At 55.5% G+C, this 24,697-nt stretch overlaps 12 protein-coding genes across 12 annotated transcripts; 7 read left to right on the forward strand and 5 right to left on the reverse strand.

Moving 5' to 3' along the window:
• Positions 1 to 965: 965 nt before the first annotated feature.
• On the reverse strand, positions 966 to 3,900 carry BKA78DRAFT_348240 (uncharacterized protein; the record flags this gene model as incomplete). Its single annotated transcript, XM_066890600.1, has 2 exons — positions 966 to 2,717; positions 2,950 to 3,900. 2 exons carry the CDS (start codon positions 3,898 to 3,900, stop codon positions 966 to 968), a joined length of 2,703 nt encoding a protein of 900 aa, XP_066748762.1.
• Positions 3,901 to 5,232: 1,332 nt separating this feature from the next.
• Positions 5,233 to 7,254, forward strand: BKA78DRAFT_301193 (putative transcriptional regulator Cwf13/SkiP). The gene is made up of 2 exons (XM_066887334.1): positions 5,233 to 6,818; positions 6,875 to 7,254. Exons 1-2 carry the CDS (start codon positions 5,256 to 5,258, stop codon positions 7,037 to 7,039), a joined length of 1,728 nt encoding a protein of 575 aa, XP_066748763.1. The 5' UTR covers positions 5,233 to 5,255; the 3' UTR covers positions 7,040 to 7,254.
• A 16-nt stretch (positions 7,255 to 7,270) lies between these two features.
• Positions 7,271 to 8,159, forward strand: BKA78DRAFT_3347 (uncharacterized protein). Its single transcript, XM_066890203.1, has 2 exons — positions 7,271 to 7,786; positions 7,864 to 8,159. Exons 1-2 carry the CDS (start codon positions 7,392 to 7,394, stop codon positions 7,973 to 7,975), a joined length of 507 nt encoding a protein of 168 aa, XP_066748764.1. The 5' UTR covers positions 7,271 to 7,391; the 3' UTR covers positions 7,976 to 8,159.
• Position 8,160: 1 nt separating this feature from the next.
• On the forward strand, positions 8,161 to 10,076 carry BKA78DRAFT_3355 (uncharacterized protein). The gene is made up of 4 exons (XM_066890221.1): positions 8,161 to 8,438; positions 8,521 to 8,789; positions 8,844 to 9,866; positions 9,953 to 10,076. The coding sequence occupies exons 1-4, from the start codon at positions 8,284 to 8,286 to the stop codon at positions 9,967 to 9,969; spliced, it is 1,464 nt and encodes a 487-aa protein (XP_066748765.1). The 5' UTR covers positions 8,161 to 8,283; the 3' UTR covers positions 9,970 to 10,076.
• BKA78DRAFT_3351 (uncharacterized protein) lies at positions 9,877 to 10,780 on the forward strand. The gene has a single exon (XM_066890210.1). It carries the CDS (start codon positions 10,037 to 10,039, stop codon positions 10,574 to 10,576), a length of 540 nt encoding a protein of 179 aa, XP_066748766.1. The 5' UTR covers positions 9,877 to 10,036; the 3' UTR covers positions 10,577 to 10,780.
• A 253-nt stretch (positions 10,781 to 11,033) lies between these two features.
• On the reverse strand, positions 11,034 to 11,810 carry BKA78DRAFT_290833 (uncharacterized protein; the record flags this gene model as incomplete). The annotated part of the gene is made up of 1 exon (XM_066885804.1): positions 11,034 to 11,810. One exon carries the CDS (start codon positions 11,808 to 11,810, stop codon positions 11,034 to 11,036), a length of 777 nt encoding a protein of 258 aa, XP_066748767.1.
• A 178-nt stretch (positions 11,811 to 11,988) lies between these two features.
• BKA78DRAFT_301198 (uncharacterized protein) lies at positions 11,989 to 12,667 on the reverse strand. Its single transcript, XM_066887335.1, has one exon. It carries the CDS (start codon positions 12,600 to 12,602, stop codon positions 12,108 to 12,110), a length of 495 nt encoding a protein of 164 aa, XP_066748768.1. The 5' UTR covers positions 12,603 to 12,667; the 3' UTR covers positions 11,989 to 12,107.
• A 556-nt stretch (positions 12,668 to 13,223) lies between these two features.
• On the forward strand, positions 13,224 to 14,269 carry BKA78DRAFT_301199 (ankyrin repeat-containing domain protein). Its single transcript, XM_066887336.1, has one exon. It carries the CDS (start codon positions 13,372 to 13,374, stop codon positions 14,005 to 14,007), a length of 636 nt encoding a protein of 211 aa, XP_066748769.1. The 5' UTR covers positions 13,224 to 13,371; the 3' UTR covers positions 14,008 to 14,269.
• A 158-nt stretch (positions 14,270 to 14,427) lies between these two features.
• Positions 14,428 to 15,971, forward strand: BKA78DRAFT_348245 (hTAFII28-like protein conserved region-domain-containing protein; the record flags this gene model as incomplete). Its single annotated transcript, XM_066890601.1, has 3 exons — positions 14,428 to 14,843; positions 14,895 to 14,982; positions 15,033 to 15,971. 3 exons carry the CDS (start codon positions 14,428 to 14,430, stop codon positions 15,969 to 15,971), a joined length of 1,443 nt encoding a protein of 480 aa, XP_066748770.1.
• A 654-nt stretch (positions 15,972 to 16,625) lies between these two features.
• On the reverse strand, positions 16,626 to 18,034 carry BKA78DRAFT_244629 (60S ribosomal protein uL4; the record flags this gene model as incomplete). Its single annotated transcript, XM_066884046.1, has 4 exons — positions 16,626 to 17,388; positions 17,450 to 17,600; positions 17,767 to 17,861; positions 17,925 to 18,034. 4 exons carry the CDS (start codon positions 18,032 to 18,034, stop codon positions 16,626 to 16,628), a joined length of 1,119 nt encoding a protein of 372 aa, XP_066748771.1.
• Positions 18,035 to 19,448: 1,414 nt separating this feature from the next.
• BKA78DRAFT_301209 (uncharacterized protein) lies at positions 19,449 to 20,181 on the reverse strand. The gene has a single exon (XM_066887337.1). The coding sequence runs from the start codon at positions 19,619 to 19,621 to the stop codon at positions 19,454 to 19,456; it is 168 nt and encodes a 55-aa protein (XP_066748772.1). The 5' UTR covers positions 19,622 to 20,181; the 3' UTR covers positions 19,449 to 19,453.
• A 649-nt stretch (positions 20,182 to 20,830) lies between these two features.
• On the forward strand, positions 20,831 to 23,987 carry BKA78DRAFT_3394 (dual specificity phosphatase). The gene is made up of 4 exons (XM_066890280.1): positions 20,831 to 20,952; positions 21,193 to 21,917; positions 21,987 to 23,592; positions 23,687 to 23,987. Exons 2-4 carry the CDS (start codon positions 21,312 to 21,314, stop codon positions 23,797 to 23,799), a joined length of 2,325 nt encoding a protein of 774 aa, XP_066748773.1. The 5' UTR covers positions 20,831 to 20,952; positions 21,193 to 21,311; the 3' UTR covers positions 23,800 to 23,987.
• Positions 23,988 to 24,697: the final 710 nt, after the last annotated feature.

A 24,697-nucleotide genomic window follows, 5' to 3' on the forward strand; every position in this document is an offset into this window, starting at 1 on the left:
TCTCAAATGGGAACCCTTGCAACGCTCGACTTGGATTCGATGACAACCCTCGACGTCAGCCCTTTGCGATAAGAAACAGTGCTCGTGGAACGACGATTGAGGAAAAAAATTCTGACAAGTCATCTAGCAAGAAAAGCAAACAAAAGACCAACGTCATGGACGAAACCTTGACATTGCCTTGGTTAACTCCGAAACGCAAAGACTAGACCAACAGTAAAACAACACAACACGTACATCTCATCCCGACATCTCGCGTGCTTCGTGAGAACAGTCCCAAGAGCGCTGTGTGAATGCAACAAGCCCTTTCCAAAACAAAAGCAGTGTTCCGACCCGGCAAATGGTGACATGGCTAGCCGTCGTTGACGTCGTCAAAAACGTAACCAACCGCAGAGCAAGACTGTCCGACTGCGCCAAGATCCCAAAGAAACGACCTTACAGGCCCCCGACTCTTCTCTTCTCCCAAATTCTCTGCTCATCTTCTATTCCAACAAAAAGAGACATTGCCGATGGGCTACTTTTATATTTACAACCAAAGAGACGCAAGGAAAATAGAGAACGTGATAGTTTAGAAATGACTGCGCTTCAGGTGTGGTGGACAGGATAAAGAAAATGCCGTGTGGCAGACGCGGGATGCCCCGGGAGATTTCGAAGAGTCGGTTGTGGTTGAGTGGTACGCATGGAGCGGGATGAGTATCGAGAAGCATTCGTAGTGTGTTGTTCGTATCGAATCGAAAAAACGCCAGAACACGGGAGCGCCGTACGTAGGAGGCGTAAAGGCCAGGCCAAGGAGCGCCGTGTAATGCTCGGAGAACGCCAAAAGACAAACGGGAATGTTGTAGAACATGCGCACAATAGTGGTAGGAGTATGAAAGGCGGGTGGTATCAGGTGGGTATCGGAGATGCAAAGAAAATTAGGTGCCTGGCCGCACGACCGAATCGAGGAAAGTTGTCCTCACAGGACATTTTTACGTGTCCTGACGGAGGCGTCGAGACAGACTCAAGGAACGGCCCCCAAAAGGCAAGTTGGAAACCGTAGGAGTTCGGGGCGTTGCGTTCGAGTACAGACCAAGTCTTTGCCTGCGCTCGTCACTGCCGTACCCATCCGTGTAGCGAGGGGTTTCATTTGAAGGCGGCGTGTACTTGCGTTCGCCGCGATCGCGAAGCAGACTAGATGGCTGTTGAATGCTAGGTTGCTCAGTAGCGACTGTCCCCGCCCTTCTAAGAGAGGTGTTTGAGTGCAGCTGTGCGACCGAGGAAGCGCCGTCTGGCAGAGGGACATTCGAAGTGTATTCTCGGGAAAGTCGGTTGCGTTCCTTCGTGTTCCGTTGAAGAAAGTCTGTCGAGGCGCGCGAGGGGACGCGGAGGTTGGCCTCGTCTTCCTGATTTGGCGCGTCGTCATTAGTCACGGTAGCCCGTCGAGGACGAAGAAGGCTGGAGCTAGAGCGCGGTTGGTATTTGCCAGATTGTTGGGTTGGCGTCGTGCGGTCCCGGTCCGAAGCGTCGCGCGGGCTGTTGCCAGCGCTACCCGTCTGATTGCCAAGCAGCGTGCTGGCGCGACGCGCTTCAATACGGTTCAGCGCACGGCTGGGACTGTTTCTCGCAATGGCCTCTCCTTCAGGTTCTGCGCTGCTGGCCCTTGAAATAGGCTGATGATAGTCCTTCTCGTCGCGGTCTCCGTTCATGGCCAGGCTCCGTCTTCGCGAGGACACAACCATTGCGGGGGATTTCAAAGGCGGACTCTTCACAGTCTGCGAATTGTCACAAATGGCAATGCAGAGATCGGTCAAATTCCGACACATGTTGTCCGCCTTTCTTCGGAGCTGGCGATCGGATGACTGAACACCACTGGCCACGGAGACAGCAGAACTTTGACCTGCATTTCCAGTCATGGCCGCAAGCTCCAGTGCCTCAGTCGCGGTGTTTTCCAGTACCCTGTAAAGCGCAGGGCCAATCTGCTCACGGCATTTTGCCAGTGCAGAATGCAACAGTGGATGGCTGGCCGCGGCTGCTCCGGCTACTGCGCCAGACACCGTCGTTTCTGGCGGCGACGCACCGACGGTCGACCTTTTGGCTTGCTTAGGAGACAAAATAACAGAGGTAGCTTGCGTAGTTGCTGTCCGGGGCCGGCTGACGGATTCAACTCCGTTCATCATAGCAGCACCGGAACTTGGAGGAATTCTTCCAGTAAGCTCCATCTTTTTGATCCGAGACTTGAGGTCGTCCAATTCATCCCAAATTGTAGAGACGGCCGTGGTCGAATCGAGCGAGTCGGAGCCTTCGTTTTGTGTCTGTTTTTCGGGCCGTTCTTGTCTGGACGTGATTTCGGGGGAGCTTTCCAAAGAGGCTGACGGTTGGTTTTGGCGCTGGGTATAGCCAATGCTTGAATAACGATACTTGTTGTCCCTTGCAGACGATCCCGACCTTATGCCGTCCCCAATTGATGATCTTCTGCCCTGAAAGGCCTCGTCGTCCCTTGATCGTCCCGATAGTCCGACAGACCGAACTCTTGAATTGTCGGCCGGAAAAGATGCTGTGACCCCCGAGGGAGGCTCTCGGGCGGAGAGCGGCGCCCTGTAGGAGGGCGAGGGCAGTTGAGACACGCGCCTGTGATGCTGCATTCGCGTTTCCAATGCTGGAGGATTGCCGTCGCCTCCAGATGCGGATCGGTCCAACGAGTTTATGGGCAATGACTGGCGAGTCAAACGGGCGATTCTCGACTGGTGTGGCCGTTAGCAGGAGTAAACAATGAAACACTCGGGGGATTCGACAAGAGATATGGCTCCCTTGATCAGGACCGTTCAAGCACAGACGAATCAAGGTATGCGACCAAGGAAAAGACGAGCTAAAGGGGCTGTGTATCAATGCAGACCATGCCGGGCTTGACTCTGACCAGGGTGACAGTAGTCGGGGCTTGCCGGGGATTAAAGTGGAAACTGCGCATTGACTTACCTTTCTGCGCTCAAGCTTCACCGTATCGTCGTCTCCGTCCTGTTGTGGGCTGTCCTGGGCAATGTGCAAAAACAAGTCTTCAGAGCTTGATGCCTTTTCAGCTCCCGAGCCAGCTGTGTGTTGCTCGGGCTGCCCATTGTGGGAGCATGCAAAGTCGTAGTCGGACTGATTGTCCGACTCCATGAGCCCCGGAACGCTTCTCGTTCGCTTTATACGGGGCAGCGGACTCGTGGCGCGAGAGGCTGGCAGGCTCTTGACCCTGCTGCTCAGAGGTTTGAGGTTGTGGTTGGGTTGCGCAAGTGCGGATTGGCTGATCTTGCGCGCGAGTTTGTAATTTTGGTAGGATGCGGTGTAGGTGGGCGTGTCGGGGGAGAGGGCAGAGGAGACAGAGGGCACGCGTGGTGACAGGTGAGAAACTCGCAAGACGTTATTTGATTTTCTTCGTGTTAAGAGAGCGACGGGCGGTCCATTCGAGGTCGCTATGCCATTTGCGCTGAGCGAGGTGGGCGGGCGCCTTGAGACGGGGGACAGGAGCGAGTGCCTTGTGGCTGGAGAGGTCGCGTCAGCAGGCGAATTTCGCGGCGAGGAAGAGGGCGGCAAGCTCAGACGGGACGGGCGCGTCGACGAGGGAGTCGAGGACTGAGTAAGAGGTGAGGTGTTGCGGAGAGTGCTCGGTGTTGGTTGGCGTTGTTCCTGAGAGTAGCGGTGCCGAGACGCACTGTTCCCCTGGTTGAGGAGGCGCCGGGGCAGGTCTTGGAGCGAGGAAGCAAAGCCGGTGGGCGGAGTGCGCGGGTCAACGCGAGGAAGTGGAGAAGACAGATTCGATCGTGGAGACGCTGGAGAAGAAGGGCTTGGAGAAGATCTGGTCGAAGTAGCACGGAGAAGACGGCGCAGGGAGCTGCTGCGTGCGGGCGGCTGCCGTCGTTCTTCTTTGGCGTGAGCGTCGTCCATTATCCTTGTCCGGTGCTCGCGCGGTGCGTTGGCGAGGGGTGTGGACGCCGGGTCCAGGTGGGTTGGTCTGGTCGGTCAAGAGTCCAGTCCAAGCCAAAAGCGACGCGACTGGAGAATGGAATGCGAACGAACGAGAAAACAGCAAACACTGAGGTTGTCCTCAAGCCATGAGCGGCCGTCTGCTCTCGCAGCGGGCGTCAGGAACGGGTCGCAGCGGCCAGGCTAAAGCGATGCCGTGCAGCAGAGGCCGTCACAGCTGACGAGCAAGGATCGAGTAGGTAGCGAGCACGATGACGATGTTGGCACACACAGGGCAGAAGAAGGGAAGGAAAATAAAAAAGAGTTGTAGTGTAGTGTAGGTACGCAGGACGAGGGGAGAGGTGAGTGACAGCCGTTGATATCTTGTCCATCCCAAGCACAACCGTGGCTTCCTTCGACTCTAGTAGCGCGGCCCTCTGCTGTCTGGCCAGCGAATGGGCCCGTCGCGATGCTACTCCTCCATGAAGCACTGTTTTAGTGTTGCCCGCTCCAACCAAAGGATTCACCTGGCGCGACATTTGTATCGTCAGGTACCCGTCTTCAGCTGCACGATCAGCAACTTGCCAATCTCTGGCCTTTGGTGCCACGCGCAATCATCACTTGCATACCTACGGAGAGTGGCATCCGGATATCTGGAGACGACGCAGGTCGAGACGCTTGTCTGTCTGACTTGGCAGCTCTCATGTCTTGCCTCGATTTTCCTAGTGCCCTTCTCTCTGCCTGAGCCGCATCAGGCAGGCTGATGTCACCTTGACCCTCGTACCGTTGTATGCATCTGCCGAAGCTGTGATGCATGTCAAACTACTCCTAGTGCTCCAACAAAAGTACTCCAAATCCCCTTCGTTCCGCAAATGCCTTCCTGACTCTAAAGTCCTGCAAGATGGACACTTCAACACAGCTTTGGCTCCACTCTGATTGCGATTCATTGATGTCCACCTTTGGTTTGTAGATCCATGACCTGTAATGTGAAGCTGTATAGAATAGACCTTCCTAGCTTTGGCATTCCTCCAAACGCTCATCATCAGCTGGTCTTATCTCCTTGACACCACAAAGCTTCTGAGCATCAGCTTCTGAGCATCAATATTTGATGCATAGCCGACTTCAAAATGTTCTAGAAGGACCAGAGATTCTTCCGCCACTAGCTGTTGACCCCAGTTTTGATGCCTTGGTGCCTGCATGTGCTGGGTATACCTACCCGGCGATTAGCCCATCTCTTGGCATTTGCGCACGGACGCAGCTTTTTGCCCGTCGCCTCCAACATCCAACACGTCGGTCCGCGTCTCCCATCTCCATCCTACACCCTCCATCTCAACACCATGTCCACCGGCCTTTCACTCTCGCGCGCCCTCCCGAAACCCAAGTACACTGGACATGATGAAGAGCTCCCAGCTCATGCCCAGCCCCGCGGCCCGCACGTCGTCGGCGCAGCCGAGCTCGACAACTCTCAGGTAGTCCTGAGAAAGACTGGTCCTCCACCGTACGGCCAACGCACTGGCTGGCGTCCGCGCTCACAGGAAGACTATGGCGACGGAGGCGCTTTCCCAGAGATCCCTGTCGCTCAATACCCGCTGGATATGGGCCGCAAAACCAACGGCAGCTCCAACGCCCTTGCCATCCAGGTCGACGCCGAGGGCAAGGTCAAATACGATGCACTCGCAAGGAGGGGACACAGCGAGAATAGGATCGTGCACGCCTCTTTCAAGGATCTCATTCCTCTCCGCCAGAGGGCCGACATGGGCGAGATTTCGTTGGACCGGCCGTCTGAAGACCAAGTGGCCGATACCAAGAAGAAGACGGAGGAAGCTCTCGCGAAGCTGGTTTCTGGTGCTGTGGCGGCGCAAAAGCCAAAGACTGTTGCCGGAACCACACGCAAGGCTCCTACGTATGTGCGCTACACGCCTGCGAATCAGATGGGGGACAACACGCAAAAGCAAGACCGGATCATCAAGATTGTGGAAAGACAACAGGATCCAATGGAGCCACCCAAGTTCAAGCACAAGAAAATTCCGCGAGGACCGCCAAGCCCTCCACCGCCTGTCATGCATTCGCCGCCCCGGAAGTTGACCGCAGAGGATCAGGAGGCCTGGAAAATCCCTCCGCCAGTCTCAAACTGGAAGAATCCCAAGGGTTACACCGTTCCTCTGGACAAGCGTCTTGCAGCAGATGGCCGTGGCCTGCAAGATGTCACCATCAACGACAAGTTTGCACAATTTGCCGAGGCCTTGTTTACTGCGGACCGTCATGCCAGAGAGGAGGTCAAGCAGCGTGCGATGATGCAACAAAAATTGGCCGAAAAAGAAAAGCTGCAAAAGGAAGAGCATTTGAGACAACTAGCGATGAAGGCGCGCGAACAAGCCAGTGGTGGGCGCAGGGGTTCGGGAGCTCGCGCTTCCTCCAGGTCACGCAGCAGATCACCTTCAGAGTACTCATCACGTTCGGAGGACGATGATGACGAAGACGCAGTCAGGGAGCGTGAAGCCATGCGCCGAGAGAGGAGAAGGGATGCGGAACGGCAGTTGCGCCAGTCGCGCATGGGCACCGAGCGCCGCATTCAAATGATGGCGCGCGAGCAAAATCGCGACATTTCAGAAAAGATTGCACTTGGCATAGCAAAGCCAACACAATCCTCGGAGACCATGTACGATTCACGTCTTTTCAACCAGACCAGCGGCTTCGATACTGGATTCAACGAGGACCAGGCTTACGACAAGCCGCTCTTTGCTGCACAAGATGCCATCAACAGCATCTATCGACCAAAGGTGAACCAAGACGATGATGAAGATGACGGAGGCGAGACGTACGACCGCATTACCAAGACGAATCGCTACGAGGTGTTGGGCAAAGCAAAGGAGGGCTTTAAGGGCGCGGACACAGCTGATGTGAGTTCCGTTAGACCCCACTTGAACTTTTCGACGCGCAAACTGACATTTCCCAGGAACGTGAGGGTCCCGTTCAATTCGAAAAGGACACCGACGACCCTTTCAACATCAATCAGATGATTTCAGAGGCCACAAACGGCGCGGCTGGTTCGAGTAAGCGGCACGGAGCCGAAGAGCCTGATGAACGGTCTTCGAAACGTGCAAGAGTGGACGATGATTGAGACCGTCATCTGGGGGAAGAGGGTAAATACGCATTTTGAGTTGCATTCAGGATACCAAAAGCTCCATTCGGCAGGGCCTCGGGCTGGCTAGTCACTCAATTGGCGTTTGGTTTGTATAAAGCAATTTTAGAGCGGTGGATCCAAGTCTAATGGAAGTCCGAGTACTGTAGTGCAAGTCGTCGTTTGATCTTGAAATGCAGCTTATCGCCATGGCTGTCAACTGCCTTTCAGCTTGGCGTGCCGTCGGTCTCCTGGGTTCCTACTTTGTCCGGTCAAACAAGACTCCCAAGAAATGTAGCGTACCACATTTCAGACGGATGCACGCGTGATCGGGTCGCGCCTTCCCAGACACATGTACTTGCCGGCTGAACTTTCGCCCGCCGACCTCTTCCTCACTCAGCCCCCTCCAACGCTTCCTCATTGCAACCCGGAAATCCAGCAACGACATTCTCCAACTCCACGGCCGGATCGCGGGGCGCAGCAGAAAGGCTTTCAGCAAAGAGTGCCGAACGACTCGTGCGAGGAGCAGTCGCAGATTCTCGGATGTGCAAAACTATCAAGCATTCCGCCCCCGACCACAATATCAAGCTGCCAAGAAGCGAAATTTCAGCAAATTTCAGCAATGAGAGCCGAGCGACTTGTGCGAGGGGCAGTCACAGACTCCCGGATGAGCAAAACCATTCTGCCCTCGACCACAACATCAAGTCGCCAAGAGGCGATGGGGCTCGTTCAGCAGGACGTCCAACGGTGAGTCGCGTATCAAAACGTGCTAGACGAATGCACGGCGCCGTCGGCTTGAGGTCTACTCTAACTCCCATCTGTAGTAGGCGGCACGTACCGAATGCGATATCACGCTCGTGCCAATCATGTCGGCCTACTCTGAGCTGTGCCCCGTTTCATAGCCACGCGCTCTCCTGGGTTACCAGCCACGTCTAGCCAAAAAGTTTCCCAGGAGCGGACGCTTCTACTCCTAGTGTTCCTGTCGATGAACGCCCCGACTTGGCATGGCGCGCAGCTGAACGCGAGCCACCAACCTCTGCGGACCCTGAAACTCGACTAGCCTCTCTGATTGGCCCAATCCGTCCGCCTTGTGCACAATCTGACTTTGCAGCTTCATAGCACTTGGATATCACGATGGTGAGCGGCTGCTGTCGGCGGTGGTGGCTGTATGCTTCAACGAGAGATCCTCCGTTTCAAGCACTCGATGGCGGAAGCGGAACTTTTCCGTGTCCAAAGGCACTCCTATGGACGACCAGCTTAAATACACAAGTCTTCCGGCTTGTATCAAAGGCATCGCAGCACACGAGTTGGAGAATCTCCTGGTCATCGCAATGAATCCACTCAAATCCGCCTCCATGGCCACGACGGGCCAACATACTCGCCGCCGCGAAAAGCACAAGTATGACTCTCTTTGACATTTGTCGCCCATCAGAATACTTTCCACTGCGCGCTCCCAGTACATGACGCTGACAAAACATTAGGCTTTTCGCAAAATACGTTCTCTTTGGCGGCGGTCTGATTGTCGTCAAAATTCTAGTCCTCTGTTTCTGGGGTCTCGGCAAAGCAAATCATTTTGCTTGGCCCGACTGGTTTGGTGTGTGGCTTGAAGACCATCCCAAAAGGTCGACCCAGATCTGGTCATTATGCGGAAGTGTACTTGCAGTCTTTACATTTTTTCTGCTCGACAAGTTGCTGCATTTGATGGTACGCCAAAAGATCCAGTCGAGTACGAGCCTGGCCTCAGTCGAAGGTGAGTGAAAATTGATCATTAAGCCTTGAAAAACATCTAATTGACACCTTCCAGGATGGAGTAAATTGTCCTACCACAAAATATTCAAGGACATTAAGAGACCATACCTCTCCATATTTTCCCTGGCGCTTGGGGGCGCATCGATCGCCTTACAGTCCGGGTTCACGACACTGATCACTCCGATCCCCTTCCAGTACAACCAAACATTCACTGGACAAGAGATTGATATCACGTCCGACGCGTTTCTTAAATGGTATGAAACTAATAATGAGACGCTCACGGACTGCAATTGGTATTATTACGCGAACACAAATGCCAGCATTGATGCCGTGGCCTACTTTACCACTTGTCCCTCGGCACAGGATCAAGTCGCATTCACCACCTCCGGAATGATAAATGCCGTGGGTTCAGGGACCTGGAAATTCAACACTTTTACCAGAGTCGCAGACTCGATATTCAATGGCTCGACAGGAGGCGTTTTACCCATGGGTGTCGTAGGGATACGGGCCTTCATGGACGACTTGGATTTGCCGCAAGTCCCTTGGGCGAAATCCTTCAACTACTCGATCTATCAGCAAGGCATGTCAGTCGATGTGTCATGCTCAAATACTTCTTCGACTGGTTCCCCGATCTCGCGCGACATCTTCCAGTACATCAATGTCACAAACACATACGTCACAAACACAAACGAAAACTATCTCATGGCTCAGTACTCATTCCAATACGACAGCAGCATCTGTGGATCCGAAGGAGACTCTTCCTATTTGTACGACACGATTCTCACACCAGAAAACGCGGCTGTAGGCGTCTACATGTGCCCGCCGCCAAACGACACCGTCAGTGATTGGACCTTGTATTTGCGCCCATACGACTACTATGAGGACAGGTTCAATGCTTCGAGTCTGGAGTGCAAATTGACCCCGGTAGTGACCACCAATCTTGTCACCTACAGGTCGGACGGATTCATGATTGAGCAAAGTCGCCACAATACTACCACCGTTAATTCGACCTATATTCCTCAGGATATGCCCACCGCAATCCTGGACGCCTTGCTTTCTTACTACTCGTCTAAAGTACGTATGCTTCAGCCCTTCATTCTCTGTAAACTGTCGGCTTTAGTAGAACTGTCTCTGTCCCCAGCAAACACTGACCAGTTCTCGTAGGGCAACTTTCTCCTTGACTCAGTGGTATCGGCCAATGCGACAATCGCCAGTCTGTATAGATTTAGTTCCAATGATCAGCCTAGTATGCTCGAGATTTTGGAAAACTTCATCGTCGGCATGTTTGAATACCAGGCTACCACCTCGCGTCTCGTGTACCGGGCCCTTCAAGCCAAACAAAGCGAAGATCGCGGCGACAAGACAGGCAGAATCAGCGACGGCATGCGCAAACCTCTAACGGGCAACTTCACCTACACGCGCATGGGCTACACTGGATCGCCCGCCTCCATTTACGGCCTGGCCCCGACGCTCAGCTTCATCATCCTCGCGGCCTTCTACTACTGCGTCGAAGGCTGGAACGCCGAGCACCATCACGTCTCCGATTGGGATCCACTGAACCCCGTGTGCCTGGTCGCGGCTGGCGCGGCGGGAGGCGCGGCCGGCACGCTGACCCATCTCCACGGCAGGGGCGACGCCGACGCCAAGGATGAAGGTCTCAAGAGATACAAGGTCAGGTTCGTGGGCGAGCATGGTCTTGCGAACGACGCCGCCCATGGCGAAGTCATCGTTGAGCAGGCGATTCCTGAGAAGGAGGCTTTCCTGCACCCCGGTCACCCTGGGGTGTAGGAGGATGAAGTGGCTGTTTGGAGGGGTTGAGTGGCTCGAGCATTACGGTGCAAGGGGATCGGTCAGGGGTGGTGGTGGCTGGTGTTTGTTGGGCGTTTGGTTTACTGCTTTGGTCCAATTTGAGAGCACGGCATAGCTTGGCATGGGAAGGAGTTGCATTTGATTTGTGTCTAGCGGCGGCGGCGACAGCATCTGGTCTTTCCACTATTTCATATCCCCATTGTACTTGTAGATGGCGTTGATGTTTGTACAGGACTCGAATACCCGGAAATTGATTCTTGCATTCTCGAATGACCGGTCTTGGAAAACTTGACATCCATATTGTCCACGCAAAAAGTGCGTTGAAGTCCACAGTCGAGTTTTGACGAGCAAGCTGACGCGAGCAGGAATTTTGACTGGATGAATTACAACTGCATCCCTTCTCAAGTCTCTCCACGTTCATTCGGTGCTCAATCTGTCATCGCTTGAAGCATCTCACATTGGTGTGGTTCTTGAGGCGCTGGCAACCCTTCTTGTTGCAAAGATTTCCCGGCTCGTCGCCTACGCATTTGCCATCAAGGGCTGGGTTGGTTGATGCAATCCTTCCGCCTGCGAAAAGGCGAAGGCGGATCATCAACTTCTCCAGTGAAGGCTCTTTTTCTTCCAAGTCCATGCTTACACACCAATACCCGAGCCATTCCACGCCTCTCGTTCCGTCCTTGAACATGCTCGCAATCATGCTGTCAGGAAAACCATGCGATTTCTTCGCGTGTGCCTCAGGATTCATCAGCCATGCCGCGTCACTGAGGGCCCGAAGGTTGCGAGAGAATGTCTCGATGTAGTCGTCTGCGTCCGAGGTGAATTTGGAGTCGACGAGGCGGCTGAGGGCCTTTGAATGCTCATTGAATGCCCATTTACGGCACTTGACGACGACGCGATCGAAGATGGCCTTGGCGGAAATGTTTCTGTAGACCGACTCGTCCGCTGGCAGCTTGAGTGAATGATCAAGGCTCTGGATGATGATGTTCCTCGCGATAAGGTCGCTCCTGAGCCACTTTCCAAGCTCTTTCTCGTACTTGGCCTGAGCCGCAGCAGAAACGGTGCCAGTGGGTGCCAATGGCTCTTCTTTAGGCGGAATTCCTTTGATGTCGTGGAAAACGTGACCGACGACGTTTTTCTGAGCCAGCGCGCTGATGAGACTTGTTTTCCAGTCGAAGAAGGACCCTCCGATCTTCAATTTGACTCCTCCGCCCATGGTGAGTTGGTGATTCGGCCGTAGGATGTCGTAGTACGAAAAGATTTGGCTGGGAGGGCTTCGCGAGATCAATTGAAGCAGTCGAAATAACTTGAACACATGCAACGTTGTGTTTGGCAACGAGTGGAGTACGAACTGATGAGCCACTCTGCAGAAGGAAAAGATTGTTGTTGTTGCAGTCGGCGCGCTTATTACCTCACCGAGAGTCAGAGCGCCAATCCCCTGCAAATGCAGATTTGCCTTGCGAACAAGGCCAACACAAAACCAGAATGAGACTTTCGATTTTACAATGACCCGCTACCGCTTGAAGCATTCCTCATTGGTGTGATTCTTGAAGCGGCGACAACCTTTCCTGTTGCACAGATCCGTTGGCTCGTTTCCTCTGCACCTGAAAGCATGGCGGCTTTTACGCCGATCCGCGACCACGCGAAGGGACCTCGTCATATTTGTCAATGAAGCAAATCCTCCTCCGTCGTTCATGGCTTCGAATGCCCTCCAATCTTGAAGCCAGTCGACGCCTTGCGTCCCATTCATGAACATGACCGCGGCCTGCCCGTCACGCATGGTGTAGAGATCGGGTTTGTCCTTGCCTTCGCGCATCAGCCATGCTGCTTCGTTCAAAGACCCGAGATGCTCATAGAAGGTCCAAATATAAGTCTCCACATTGGAGACAAATTTGGTGTTGATGAGACGGTCCAGCGCCTTCGTATACTCGTATGGAGCAAACTTGCTGAAGTTTTGGACGACGCGGTCGTGTATGGCCTTGGCTGTTGTAGTCTTGTCGGCCAACATTTCCTTTGGTGGTTTGAGGGAATCATCCACCCTTTTGAGGATGATTTCGATGCAGATAAGTTCACCCCTCGTCCACTGGTCTAGCTCCTCTTCGTAATTTTGCAGAGCAGCGGCGCATTCGTTGTCAGCGGGTGCTGCTGGGCGCGTTTTGGGCCCGATTCCTTTGATGTCGTGGAAAACGTGATTGAGCAGGAACATGTCCAGTTTCTGGCTTTGAATTGCCAGCTTGCCTTCGAGGAGCGTGTTCCAGCGCCAGAAGTTGGCTCCCCTCTTCAGCACATATCCACCCATGGTCGATCTGTCTTCCAGGGACAACTTCGTGGTATAACGATTTGATTCGAAGAGCTTTCCAGGGATCAATTGAAGCAGAGAAACACAATAGAGCTTGTAGCTTGTTGTGTTTGGCAACGAATGATTTTTGTTGACTTCTTTGAAGAATGCTACGGTGGGCGCGCTAGCTCGAATGAGGCAGGTTTGCTGAGTTGACAAACGGACGCCTGTGTCAGTCCCTTGCTAATGATTTTTGCCTGGTGAACAAGGCCAACACAAAAAGAGTGGCGGCAAGGTCCAGATCTGTGTGCCGGAGATCCGCATCCGCATCCCCGCATCATCGCGGCAGATGTCATCATTGCCGACTCACCTTGGTAATCATTGGCCAGACTTTTGACCTACACACTCTTTTACTTAAGCCACGGTTTCTGCCTTTCGTACAGCAGTTTGGCTCTTTGGCTGTTTGCACCATCAGATCTGCCTGCAAAACCAAATCATCATGGGAATGCCCGTCGACGACGCACCGCCGGCCGCCAGCAACGGTGACAGCAACACCACCGCACAGCAAGACGCACAAGAGCCCGCAACAGCATCAGCAACAGACAGCAACAATGCCACGAGCTCCAGCAATCCGCCGCGCTCACCCTCCGACCTCCCACCCGCCGCGCTCGACCTCGCCGCCAAACTCTTCGACCTGGCGCGCGCCGGCGACGCAACAACGCTGCAAGCCTACCTACGGGCAGGCATCCCGCCCAACCTGACCAACCACGCGGGCGACACACTCCTCATGCTCGCCGCATACCACGGGCGGACGGACACGGTGCGATTGCTGCTGGAGCGGGGCGCGGACGCCAACACGATGAACGGGCGAGGGCAGAGCCCGCTGGCGGGCGCGGTGTTCAAGGAACATGACGACGTAGTGAGAGTGTTGGTTGAGGAGGGCAAGGCGGATGCGGAGGTGGGGATTCCGTGTGCGAAGGACACGGCCGTCATGTTTAGGAAGCAGGAGCTTTTTGAAATCTTGGGCGTGGAGGAGGGCAGAGAGGTGCCTGGCATGGTCAGGCAGATGGTGCCTGGTGGTGGTGGGAGTAGTAGTGGGGAGGGCGGAGAAGGTGGCGGGGAGTGTCCAGTATGAGAGACATGCTTGGAATGGTCCTAAAAAGGGACTTGATTGTTCTGGAGCTGTGAAGTCGTGGGGTTGGGTCGGCATTTTATTTTCTTTGCAGACTCCATTCTCGAATATAATTCGTACACAATTTATTGATTTCAGATCAAGACCTCCAAAACCCTCTTCCAATCTTGACAGCTCACACTTAAATTTAGTAGTCCATATCTAATCCATGCACCAAAAGTACTCACCCATATTTTTACACTTGCTCAGCGTTGCTCGATTTTATTTGAATGGTGAAAGCAGCCCAACTGGCGGAACCGTGCACGGACCTAGAGCGCGTCCAACATCAGTCTGCGCGTCGGCCGCACCCATCTGCCTCAACTCCATCCACGCCTTCTTGAGACAATCTTCCGACCACCCCGTCCGTCTCATACCACCCCGACAATGGCGTCGCCTCCTTCAAATTACAACCTGTCCAAAAAGCGGCCGTCGTTGAGCGGCTCGCTGCCCGCCAATCCCAGCAAACGTCGCAAGCCTTCAACGGGCCCATCCGGTCTTCGCCAGACATCTTTTCCACCCGAGTCATTAGAGCAGCGCGGCGAATTCTCGCGCTCCCCTAGTGTCGACAGCAGCTTCACGACACACACGAATACTACGCGGCGGAAGGGAAAGAAGGGCAAGGCGGACGATGACGTGAGGAGCACAACGGGCACCAGCGTGCGCGGCGGCAAGGCGGCGGCAAGTGAAGCGGCCGACAAGGATGCGGAAGAGGAAGATGAAGATGACGGTGGTGAGGCGCTGGATGCGGTCATGGAGGGACAGGGCGAGGCGGATGAGAAGCAGGAGGCGGAGCATCTGAGGTAGGTATCAGCATTGCCAGCGGACGCTGTGGTGGCTAACGCAGGCCCCAGGATGCTCATTGATCATCTCGACCCTGATCAGTCTGATCGATACGCCAAGTACCGCGCTGTCAAGCTTAAGAAGGAAATAGTTAGGAGGGTACAGTTATTCCCCTTCCGTCTGAAGAGCGTCAACTGACAAGGCAACAGATTACCAACCAGACATTATCACAGTCTGTGCCACAGTCCGTGGTCACCACCATCAACTCATACACCAAAGTCTTCATCGGCTCCCTAATCGAGCGCGCTCGCACCGTCCAGGAAGAATGGCAAGCCGCCGCCGAATACGCACCCATCAACGACCCGCGCTATGCCGTCATTAAACAGGCACAACAGCCTCCTCCACCACCACAACAACCGCCCGCTCCACCAACTCCCCAAGTCCAGGCGCCTCCTCCTACCCCTTCCGTCCCGACGACCCCACAGACACCAGGCGCATACCGCAATCCATACGGCTACGCGCACCTCCATCAACCAAACTACAACCCGGGTCCAACGCCCCACCAGTACTCCAACGTCCGCTTGCCTGGCCAGCCCAACAGCGCTTCAACCACGCCCCCGACGCCGGGCCCCGTTTCCTCCTTCATACCGCAGCCGAGCAGCCCTGCTCCACCTGCGAGCGGAGCTGCGAGTCCTGCTCTGCCAAAAGGCGTCCCCACACCCGCAGCGTCCCAGTCAAACACGCAGAACCAATCCGCCTCGCAAGACGCCACCGCCAACGCCAATGGCACGCAGCCGTCTGCATCGAGCGCAATTAGCATCACGACGAGCATGGCCACAGACTCCAGCCAGAGCCAGGACGCCGCGAAGCCCTCCACCGACGACTCGTCCTCCAAAGACAAAGACAAAGACATGGACGACGAGAAGAAGAGTCCGATAGAAGCCTTCCCCAAGATCCCCTCCGACACGCCGCTGCGCGAGCGCCTCAATGAGTGGGATCGCGGCCCGCTGACCCCGGATCATCTAAGAGAGGCGCTGAGGAGGTATAAGCGCGATCGAGAGGGCGGCGCGATGGGCTTTTTGGGCTTGAGCTTGGAGGGCAGGGAGAGGACGGCGGGGAGGATGGCCGGACGCCGGCTGTTTAGGTAGAGCGGGAGCTGGTTGAGACGTGAAAGGGGTTGGTGGTGACTGCAGTTCACCCCCCTGCTTCCCACGGCAGGAAAAGAGGTTACGCGGAGTTGTTGCCCTCGCCAGAGCTGGAGACGCGGCGCGGCGACCCGGTCAAGCCTTACCGCCCATACCGGCCAATGGAGCGCGTGCCGGGAGGGATTAATGGGGGGTGGTAGTCGATGAGGGTCTTTGGAGTTGGGCCGAAGAATCGGACTGGGGTTTGGGAAGGCAGGTGGTTTCGTTCATGAGATACAACTCGGAGATGGGGCATGGCCGGATATCATGGACAGGTCTAGGACTGGCACATCATGGATAGGCGTTGGAGGGAGTTGGGCGCACAAATCAAATTCTTAGAGCACAAGGCGTATCACCAAATTCTTGCTTCAAGACTGGCGATTTGGCAGCAAGGCAGAGCATTGTTGAAGAGCACAAGTCATGGCATGGGATATCAAATTTTTGGTTGCATGCAGCCGGTAGTCATTGCTACGTCCCAGCTACCCTATGCAAGAGCTAACCCCTTCCCTTCACCCGATGAGAGTTCATTTGAAAAAAAGTGAGAAACCAGAGCTCCCCGAACCGCAGCACAGAAATGACGCCGCCCCACGCAGACACAAAATGTAGGGAGTGCTACATTTAGTTGTCGGCAAGGGTCTGCTTGAAGGCAGCAGCGGGGGCGGGAGCCTTGGGCTGCTCGACCTTCTGCTGGCCGAGCTTGTCGGCGGCGAACTGCTTGGCGTAGGGGTTGAGGCGGAGCAGGACCTGCTTGTTGCGCAGGGGGTTCTTCTTCTGGACGACGGCGCGCTTGGTGATGGCGGCGCCCTTGACGGGGCGCAGCACGCTCTGGATCTCGGACGAGTTGATGAGCTTGGAGATGTCGGCCTGCTTGACGACGGGCGCGGGCAGCAGGAAGTCCTTCTTGAGCGCCGACGGCTCGGTCGTGGTGCCGTAGATCTTGTCGAGCGCCTGGAAGGCCGAGGAGGTCCAGACGATGAAGCGGCCGAGGTGGCCACCCGGGGCGAGCTGGAGCAGGTTGAGCGCGTAGACAGACGACGACTCGACGCCGGGGATGTTGCGGAACGCCTTGACGAGGTCCTTGCCGTCCGTCTCGGGGTCGTAGACGACGAGGGGACCGCGGCGCTGGCGGTGGCGGCGGCCGCGGAGCTTGCCCTTGCCGGCGCGCACCTTCTTGGAGTTCTTGACCTTCTCGACGTCGGCACCGGCGCCGACGGCCTTCAGCAGCGCGACGGCGGTGGAGGTCTTGGTGACGGCAGCGTTGGCAAAGGCAGACGACGAGACGACGAGGGGGACCTCGGGGACGGTCGAGACCGAGTGGCCGCGGGCGAGCAGGAGAGCGGCGCTGGAAGAGGCAGCCAGGGCAGACGCGGTAGCGAAACGCCTGTGTTTTTCGCGAATTAGCAACTCATTCCTTTTTGCCTTGGTGTTGAGCCGCTACTCACTTCTGGCCGAGGTTGATCTTCTGGTGCCACTTCCTCCAGACCTTGGTGGGAGCGAACATGCGACCGGAACGGCACTGGTTACCAAAGGCAGCCTGACCAGCACGGTGGGTACCACCACCAGAGACACGGGGGATACGAGCAACGGCACGACCTGCAATTCAAGTTCCATCAGCCACTCTTCCTTGTTGGTGTTGAGGAATTCTCCATCCATCCACCCGCCAGCTTTTTTGCCCCATGCGCACAGTCCAATTGAAGGTTTTTGGCGGGTTTCGACGAGCTGCTGGCGGATGGCGATGATGGCGGTTTGTTGAACGTACCGGTACCCCAGGACTCGGCGGAGGTCTGGTGGCCAGCCTTCTCGCTCACGGCATACGGCTGCCTCTTGTTCTTGGCAATGCCGGTGTGGACGGTCCTGTGTTCTCCCCATCAGCGCCTGTTGTTGAAGTATCGTCGTCGCAAGGTGGGAATTTCGTACTGGACAATGTCCGGGCGGATGGGAGCCTTGAACACCTCCGGGAGGGGGTGAGTCTGCTCGCTGGGCTTGCCATCGGCAGCGATGATGGTGACAACCGGCCTGCTCGTCATTTTGTCTGCTGTGCTGGGTTTCTCGGGTTAGTACCGTCGTAGAAGTGGCAGACTGAGGTTGGCAAGTCAAGGCCGTCGTTAGGTTCGAAATTCGCGTTGTGCTCGCTTGGCCGTCCAATCGCGGAGCTACTTCGGCAGATCACTCGCGCTAGTGTCTCTTGCCATTAGGTTCTGCGGACCAAGTCGACCACCTACTCCCATCATCACGCAAACGCCAGGCTTGTCATTTCCATGTCTACGTAGTGCCCATTGAGTTTTTAGGGCATTGGATCACTCAAAACGGGGCTTGTTGGGATCCGCCGCAAAAGAGGCTGAGAGACCCAAATTTCAATCCAACGCCAAGCCAATGCACCGACGTCTGCCTGCTCGAATTCATGACCTGAACGAGGAACAAAACATCAAGGAGGTGGCTTCGCACATCTGTGATGCCGACGCCTGTGCTATCTCAATGAGTTGAACTTGGGTGCCTACTTGATGATGAGTGACCCGAGTACCCGGGTGCGCGATAAGGACTTCAAATCTCCAGATTTTGGTCGCGACATGAATCAGCAGCGCAACCTTTGGGAGAAGTGAACTCACGAAAACCTGGTACCTTTTGCACACGCGACGCGGCAGATTCGTCATTTTTCATAAACTCAGCGGGGCGGGAAGGGAGTGTGTGGATCTCAGAACGCGTCCAACGAGCACCGCGTCGCCATGACTCCGACCGGCTGATGGTTTGTGTCGGCTGGTCGAGCCCATAGATTGCACACGTGCATGGAAAGAGCAAGAGGTACGATGCTTGGACGTAGACTTGATGTGCAAGCTCAAAACGCTTGACTGCATGCAGCAAGATAGCCCCAGATGGTTAAGAATCGCAGACGCTGCCGCTCTACATTCTTCTCTACCCTGAACAGTGATACGGACGTAGAGCACGCGACAATTCAGACTCATGGAAGAAGCACGCACGGGAGCTTACCCGCATGCCAACTCGGGCCAAAGTATGGGCTAATGGAAGGGGGCAACTCTGCGCCGGGTCAAGCGATTAGCTCGTGATGGTCCCCTTCAGAACAAGTCATCCGTCTGCCATTCCAGCACTCCAAAAACTCCAAGCTCAACAGCAGAAACTGACAGCTGTAGAAAGTGAAATTGTTCCGCCTGATGGAGATGAAGGACGAGCTAGCAGCGGTTCCTGCCAGGAAAAAGAGCCTGGCCGCTCGCGCGCTGCCGTTCTCCCCGCAAGCACTATTCCGTAGTGGCGTCGATCTCCCGCTTCGGGGGGAGGGAAGACTGCTGCCATGTGTCCAAGAAGTCGGTGACTACTGACTAGAATTTCGCTAGTGCGAGGCGGGCTGCGTTTTGAGAGCACTTTTGAGAAACATTTTCACAATTCATAATTGGAAGCGCAGCCTGAAAGAAGGCTGAGCGTTGGGCTGGTGGTTAGGGAGGCCAAGGTTGTTGGTTGACATTTGGACGGTTGCCCGTCAAGTTGTCCAACCATTGCTGCCTTGATTTTGTACAATTCGAAGGCGTCTGCGTCTGTGTGAATGCTCCCTTTTGGCAGACCAAATAACTTGGAGGCATCCTCATCGTGGGTAGTGTATGCATGCATAGATAACAAATCTCGCTAGTGAGCCTCGTTCCAGGGATTTTCGGCAAAGGGACAGCGGGAAACTTTCTTGTCAAGGAACATGTCGGCCAGGCTGATGTGCAGTCGATTGGGAATCTACAGCCTCTTTAAGCAGCGCGGATCAACAGTCGAAGGGGCGTCGGCTTCCTTGGGCGGCGGATGAAGCAAAGGCTAGGAGACTAGGCGGTGGAAGGATCGATGTGGTACAGTCGTTGCAGAGAGGATAGATCCGAAAATAATTCAACAAAGTCGCAAATTATTTATAGCACACATGCCATGAGTTTTGGCCGGTACGGCAGTGGTCGGGTTGCAGCCTGAGGCGACATTTTCAAAGGCATGACACAGTCAGGAACAAAGAAGATGGGCTCTGAGATGAAGTCATGACCGGCAGCTGGACGCTTGTCATTATTTGCACTGAAACATGGCACGCATGGCCGACGGCGCAAAAGAGGCACGCAACCTCCGGGTGCAAATTGTGGGCGAGTGGTAGCTAGTGGACGAGAGGTGAGGCAAAGCCAAAGAGAGGGCGAAGTGCCTTGTGTGTTTCATGTGGCGATCCTGCGCGCCTTGAGCGAAATGGTGACTACGAAGGTAGGTACGGAGTACTGCGACGGACAACACCAGAGGAAAATACTGTCATGATAGAGTAGTCCATCCCATCCCGTAGCCGCCGAGTAATTCGTTGTCCTGTTGCTGTCCTGCGAGCCTGCAAAACCCCACCAAGGCGCCAAAAAGGCACAGGGGCATGGCGAATCGTTGGCTGACCTTCTAAAATTGGCACACGCGCGCCCACGCCCTTGGGCCTAGCACCTAGCCATCCACATCCAACCCTCAGTCTGCTCTCTCTCCATCTATCCAACTCCGCCTCCTCCCACCGCGACCACGCCTTCGCTGCCACATCCACCGTCCACCACCACTTCCACTCCCACCACCTCCCTCCTACCATTTCCTCCGTCCCTCCTGGATGCCGAACACCGACGCGCAATCCGTTGGCACGCTGTGCAGGCTGTTACGCCTTTGATCTTCTCTCTCCCGGTCTCCTTTTCCATTCACAAACCTCGACTCGACTCCCGGCCACGACCCGCCGGACGAGCCCGCTCACACGTACGTCTCTGCGAGACCGTCGCCTCTGATCGCCACTGCTCCTGCGCTGTGCTGCCCTCTTCTCTCCACTTCGCAAACATCAGCTGTGCCGCCGGCCCTTTGTCCTTTGACAAGACTCGACTGCACCCCACTGGCGCCGCTGCATCGCCATCCATTCCTTTGCGCGCTTAATTGAGATCCGGCATCTCGTTTCAAGCCTTCTCCGGTATGTCTGTTATTCCGCCTCAACCTCTGTACCCTTGCAGCGACCTTCGTTTCACCTTTGCTGCTGTGAGCCCGACAGCACGTCGCCTGGTCTACGGGCCTTGCCGCCGACACAACATGTGTCCATCCGCCCTCTTCTACCTGCTTGCTCTCCATTCATTTTGTCCTGCCCTCATGTCTCCAGACACAACCGTGTTGACCGCGGCTTCAACTTCTCTACTAACCAACTTTTAATTCAAAGATCCTCTGTTCCATAAATAACGTCTAATTTCGATTCCACCCCGGCTCTTTGCAACTTGAGTTGCGCACCTCATTCCCACACATTACGAGCAAAGGTTGCGACGACCTTATTTCCCGAGAATGCCAGTCCAGACAACAGCGCGGCCTCACGACGCTGCTGCGGCCATGCCGTCTTTCATGTCAGTGTATGGGCAAGACGCAAACAATAGCAACAAGGCCGTCGCAGTAGATGCTGCAACTCGGACCGCCGCCGCTGCACCAGGACAATTGCTTAAGCGGCCAGCCACGAGCAGCGCCGTTCTGTGTAGCTCAAACGCGGCAAGCTTTACGGCTTTCCATCAACACAGGGGCAGTACTTCCACATCCGCTTCTGGATCTACAGACTCGTCGCCGACTACAACCATTTCCACCATGGATGGCTCTTCTCTGACCGAACCCTCCCCCGGACCATCTCCAGCATCGCCAGCGGCCAAAGGCTCACCTTCGTCGTTTTCCCCGGATTTGCGGTCACGCAACGCCGTTGACAAAAGCAAGCCTGGATCCGCCGACGGTCATTTCTTCGAACTGCAGCGCCCCACCACGCCGGCCAAGAAACCTCGAAACCTGAAGAACCTCGCCGTCAACACGTCTGGATCGCTGGGCTTGGGCCGTCCTGCCACTGCGTCGAATCTGCCATCTGTGCAAAATGCGCCGCCATCTTCTTCGGCACCGTCATCGCCTTCCTTCGTAAAGCCACCTACTCCTCCCAGGCGCAGGCCAAGTACCCTAGCTCTAACGCTGCAGACTGGCGGCAAGAACAATGCCCTGCCAACTCTCGAAATTCCGCCGACTCCCTCCGTCAAGAGACCCAACACGCTGCGACATTTCCAATCCTCGCCCTCGCTTCCGCTCTGCTCCCCTTGTGTGGCTCCCGCTGGTGGAATGCAATTGCCACCCCCAAGTCGATCGAAGCCCCCACCGCACGGTTTTGCCGAAGTTCCCATGGAGGCCGAGGAGGAGGAACAGGAGCCCAACTTCGACGTGCCTCAATCGCGAGAGGAAAAGCCGGCCGCGTATCCCAACGGCCCCATTTGCATCTACGAGTCCGGTGTCTATCTCTACTTTGAGCCAACTGCCGAGCAAGCGTCCAATTATGACGTGGTCCTCAACGTCGCAAGCGAAGTCGTCAATCCTTTCGACAAAAATGCCGATGAAACGACAGGGGACGCCAATCTCGTTTCAAAGGAGAGTTCGCCGCCACCTCGTGAGTCCAAGCTTTCGCAAACCGCCGACCGTGCTTTTGCCGAACCGGACTCGGCAACACAGGCTGTCGATGCGCAGCCAAGTTCTCCGACAACGCCGAAAGCGACACCGGTCTCCGGGAACAAAGACGAGCCTCACCGGAAACCCGAGTATATTCACATTCCTTGGGAGCACAATACCGACATTGTCCCTGACCTCCACAGACTGGTCAGGTTGATAGATGATCGGGTGCAAAAGGGCAAGCGCGTGTTGGTCCACTGCCAGTGCGGTGTGAGCCGCTCTGCCAGCCTGATTGTCGCCTATGGATTGTACAAGAATCCGGGCATCAGCGTTCAAGAGGCGTACGATGCAGTCAAGAAACGCAGCAAGTGGATTGGTCCAAACATGAACCTCATCATGCAATTGCAAGAGTTTAGAAATGGTCTGCTGCGGTCCAGTGGTCACGGCCAAGCATTCAAGCACGGCATTGCCAGAAGAGTGTCGCCAAACCCGGCAGCGTCAAGAGGCAAGGACCCATTCGGCGATGAAGGATCAGGGTCGCGCACGCCTGCCACTGCTCCTCTGCCCGAAGAATATGACTCTCCAGCGAACCCTCAAAGAGCCAGCACTGGCAACATGGTCATGATTCCGCCAGGACCTACGTCTGCGCCCTCCAGCGGATGGAGCCCTGGCTTCCGCCGCACTTGGGATGCTTCGCAGGCGCCGCTCGGCTCACCCATCGAGCAGCCCTTTGTGGACCCAATGGGCCACGTCATTCCTGTCGTCACCATTCAAAAAGAATCTCCTGAAACGATACGGGAAGACAAGTCAAGAGACGGCTCCAAGGGCAGGTCGAACAGTGAAACTACTGTTCGCCAGGTTTCGCAAAGACCCAGTTTGCAACTTTCCAAGGACCAAGACGACCAGGCTAATGTGACGGAATTAGCATCGGACAACCAGGGCGAGCAGGCTAGGTCGAGCTCGATTTCAGCCCCGTCCCTAAACCGGCCAACCACGTCAACGTCGAGTTTGCACGAGCGTCGCCAAAACAAGCCCAAGCCGCTCAACGAGCCATTTTCGCCGCGCGCAACCACGTTCAATCTTGCTCCAACCTCGGAATCAGATCATGGGATGGTCTCACCACGAAACGGGAATTTTGCACTCCATGATCGCGCCAAAGGTGAGAGGCCAAACGACTCGGTCATCTCCATGTCGGAAGGTTGCACAGGTGGAAACAAGAGAATTTCAACCGCTGAACCGCTTGCGTCCCCCAGATCCGAAGAATTTCACATGGCTCCGATTATTCCCAGTCAGGAATCTGACGATGATTTTGGCTTGCTTTCGCCGACGAGATTCGAATTCCCCCAAAACCCGTTCGAAGGCATAGCCGCCTTTGCTCCGAGCATGGGAAACTCGGGGGATACGGGGCTTCGTGTGCATCCCATCCTGCCTGCAACCGAGCTGCAGCCGACTGCGTCTTCGCAGTTTTCAAAGTTTGGATTCCTCGGCGCCGACTCAGCTTCGCGGCCTGCCACACCCTACCAGCTGGCTAAGAGCAAGTACCCTCCTTCGGAAGAGCCTAGCCCAATGGCTCTATCAGTCATCCAGAAGGATGCACCTTCTACGACCGCACGATCAGCTGGCCAGGATCATCTGCTTGCAGAACGTCCCAAACTGAGGGCGAAATTTTCAAACCCAGATTTGCAAACTCAGTTCCAGCTGCGCGCCCTACAGGGACAGTTGGAAAACCAGCTGCCAGATCATGGCCAGGATGCGCACGCCGAATCAGATGCACTGGCGTCCCCTCGAGCTCACGAGTTTACTCAAAACCCCTTCCACATCGACCTCGAGGCGAGCCTCATGTCCCCGCCTGGCGCTCGCGGTCCCAACAACACGGCGCTGCGAAAGCCGGTCAAGGTCCAGTCCGACTCTGCTCTCAAGCTCCAGCCTCTCAGGATGGATCCCAGGAGCCCTGCACATGCTGGCGTCAGCCCCATCACTCGAAACATATGGGACGTGCTCTAGTCGAGGTGCATCCCAGCATACCTATGATGCGAGTGCGGATTACCTGCATTGACCCTTGAGCACGTGGTCATCTGGTCATTTCCCATGGCAACAGACTTCGATACATGCAAGCTTGGCTAGATTCTCGAGTGTCGCAGGGGCCAGGAGAAGATGGCTAGCTAGTATCTGAATGCCACGCTTCTCGAATTGACCGTCCGGTCGAGCTGAGGTTGGCTTGGCTCATGTGTCAGGATGACCAACCACGTGATGCGAAATGGTCT

Source organism: Phyllosticta capitalensis (genome assembly GCF_038381095.1).
Source record: "Phyllosticta capitalensis strain CBS 128856 chromosome Unknown BKA78scaffold_1, whole genome shotgun sequence".
NCBI classification, from domain to species: Eukaryota; Fungi; Ascomycota; class Dothideomycetes; order Botryosphaeriales; family Phyllostictaceae; genus Phyllosticta; species Phyllosticta capitalensis.